The sequence below is a fragment of the Carettochelys insculpta genome, chromosome 1 (assembly GCF_033958435.1).
Source record: "Carettochelys insculpta isolate YL-2023 chromosome 1, ASM3395843v1, whole genome shotgun sequence".
In the NCBI taxonomy this organism is placed as follows: Eukaryota; Metazoa; Chordata; order Testudines; family Carettochelyidae; genus Carettochelys; species Carettochelys insculpta.
The window spans coordinates 8,129,917-8,132,456 of NC_134137.1; the positions used below are offsets into that span (position 1 = coordinate 8,129,917).

Sequence of the window (2,540 nt, forward strand, 5' to 3'; positions counted from 1 at the left end):
ATAAATTTATTTCATCCTAATAACATGAGAACTAGGGGGTCACCAAATGAAATTAATAGGCAGGAGGCTTAACAGGAACGTGAGAAAGAATTATTCCTATAACAACCAAGCTGTGGAACTCCTCACTGAGGGATGTTGTGAAGGTTAAGAGTATAAGAGGGTTGAAAAAGATTAGATAGGTTCTTGGAGGATAGGCCCATCAATGGATTTTAGCCAGTATTGACAGAGTTGGTGTCACTAAACTGTTTGACAGAAGCTGTGAATGGACAACTGGGGATGAATCTCATGATTATTCTCTGTTCTGTTCATTCCTTCTTGGGCAATTGACATTGGCCACCATCAGAAGACAGCATACCAAGCTTGATGTATGTTGGGTCTTACCGAGGATGACCATTTTTACACTTTATGGAACAGGGGCTGTAGACGTGGGTTTGGATATAGACTCTGTGTTACCTTTCACCATGCATTTCATGAAGTGTGTCTTTGCCCACAAAAGCTTATGCTCTGAAAAATCTGTTAGTCTATAAGGTGCCACAGGAGTTCTTGTTGTTTTTGTGGATACAGAGTAACACATCTACCCTTCTGATACTTTTACCATTTATTTCTGCTCCCCAACCCATCTTCTGTTTAGCAGCAAGTGCTGATTCTTTGGGCAGAAGCAAGGAAGACAGAGCTGGCAGGGTTGGGCTGGCTGAGCTCAGCACAGGTGGGAGAAGAAGGGAGGATGGGGGAAAAGAGAGCCTTCATCAGCCAGCAGGGGATACTTCTGTAAAAGGCAGAGTTATCCAGGGAGGGAACTGGGAACCTGAGAGGAGGCTGAACCCAGACCTGTTGGTGCCTGACCTGACCAGACAAAGTGCCTGAGCCTGAGAACACAAAGGCCTGAGAAGGGGTTAGGTTGAAATCCTGGGTTTGGTAAAGTCCAGCCAGGGGAGGGAAGGGACAGTGTTATGGGCAGTCACATGGCACCATTTGCAGGGCATGGCAAAGAGGTAATGGGCACTAGGTTTCTGCAGCTTCACCTTCGCTATGGTTTCAGTCCATGATTGACTCAACCTGTGATCATACTGACAAGCAGACCCAGTGCTGTCACATGTGAGGTCCCCTGCCCTGGTCTTGCTTCTGCCAGAACTGGCAATGCCAACTCTAGAGGCTGCAGTGAGCATCACTTGGCTGTGCCGGTTTTATAGACCAGGCCTCCCCCGAGCTGAGTCTCCCTTCCCTGATTTATTGTGCCCTTCCTCACAGACCACATGAGCTCCGGTGAGCACAGCTGGGGCACCAGGGGCCAACCATGTCGGCTGCCAACCTGACGCCTTCTATCCCTGACACGTTCCTGCTGCTGGGCATCCCGGGGCTGGAAGCAGCTCACCTCTGGATCTCGGTACCCGTGTGCACCATGTATGTGGTGATCATCGTTGGGAACTGCACCCTTCTCCTAGTCATTGCCACAGAGCCCGCCCTGCACCGACCCATGTGCTATTTCCTGTGCATGCTGGCTGCCATTGATCTAGGATCCTCCGCCTGTATCCAGCCAAAGCTGCTCTGCATCTTCTGGTTCCAGGCCAGGGAGATCAATGCCGGAGCCTGCCTGGCCCAGTTGTTCTTCATCCACTCCATTTCCATGACGTGGTCTGGCGTGCTGCTAGCCATGGCCCTGGATCGCTATGTGGCCATCTGCGCGCCCTTGCAATACAATTCAGTCTTCACCAGCCGCCTTGTGGCCAAGCTGTGCATGGCAGCTCTGGCCAGGGGGATGCTGCTCATGAGCCCCTGTCCCTTCTTGATCAAGAGGCTGTCCTTCTGCCGGGGCAATGTTATCCCACACACGTACTGCGAGCACATGGCAGTGGTGAACTTGGCTTGTGGAAACACCATCGTTAATCAGGTCTACGGCCTCAGCGCAGCTTTGTTCGTCATCGGTGGGGACCTGCTGTTTATCGGCCTGTCTTATTGTCTGATTGTCAGGGCAGTGCTGCGCCTTTCGTCCCGGGAGGCCCGGATCAAGGCCTTTGGTACCTGCAGCTCCCACATCTGTGTCATCCTCATCTCCTACACCCCGGCCCTCTTCTCCTTCTTCACCCACCGCTTTGGCCACCACGTGTCTCCCCATATCCATGTTATTCTGGCCAACCTCTACTTCATGCTCCCACCTCTGCTGCACCCCATTGTGTATGGGGTGAGGATCAAGGCGATCCGGGAGGGGGTTGTCAGGGTGATCCTGCGGGGCACAGTTTCCTCCTAACCTAGGCCCACCTGGGACGCTCTCGTTCAAAAGCCACTCAGCCAGTTCCCCTCAGCAGAGAATCCTTTGCACATTGTGCTCCCTCCTGGGACAATCATCTCAGCATCTGTGAAGCAGCAGCTTCGTGTTGCTCCCGGCTAGATTGCACCATCCAGGAAAGACTCATATCCCAGCTGCAAGGCATGGCAGCCCCAGGTTCCCCCAGCAGCATAGACAGTGAACCTGTCAGGTAATGCAGAGAAGCCGTTGCCTCCACTTCCCTTCCCTGACCCTCAACCAGCCCCAGATCCATAGC

General features: G+C 52.6%; 1 protein-coding gene across 1 annotated transcript; it reads left to right on the forward strand.

Moving 5' to 3' along the window:
• The first annotated feature begins 1,294 nt into the window (after positions 1-1,294).
• On the forward strand, positions 1,295-2,245 carry LOC142007668 (olfactory receptor 52P1-like). Its single transcript, XM_074984355.1, has one exon. It carries the CDS (start codon positions 1,295-1,297, stop codon positions 2,243-2,245), a length of 951 nt encoding a protein of 316 aa, XP_074840456.1.
• Positions 2,246-2,540: the final 295 nt, after the last annotated feature.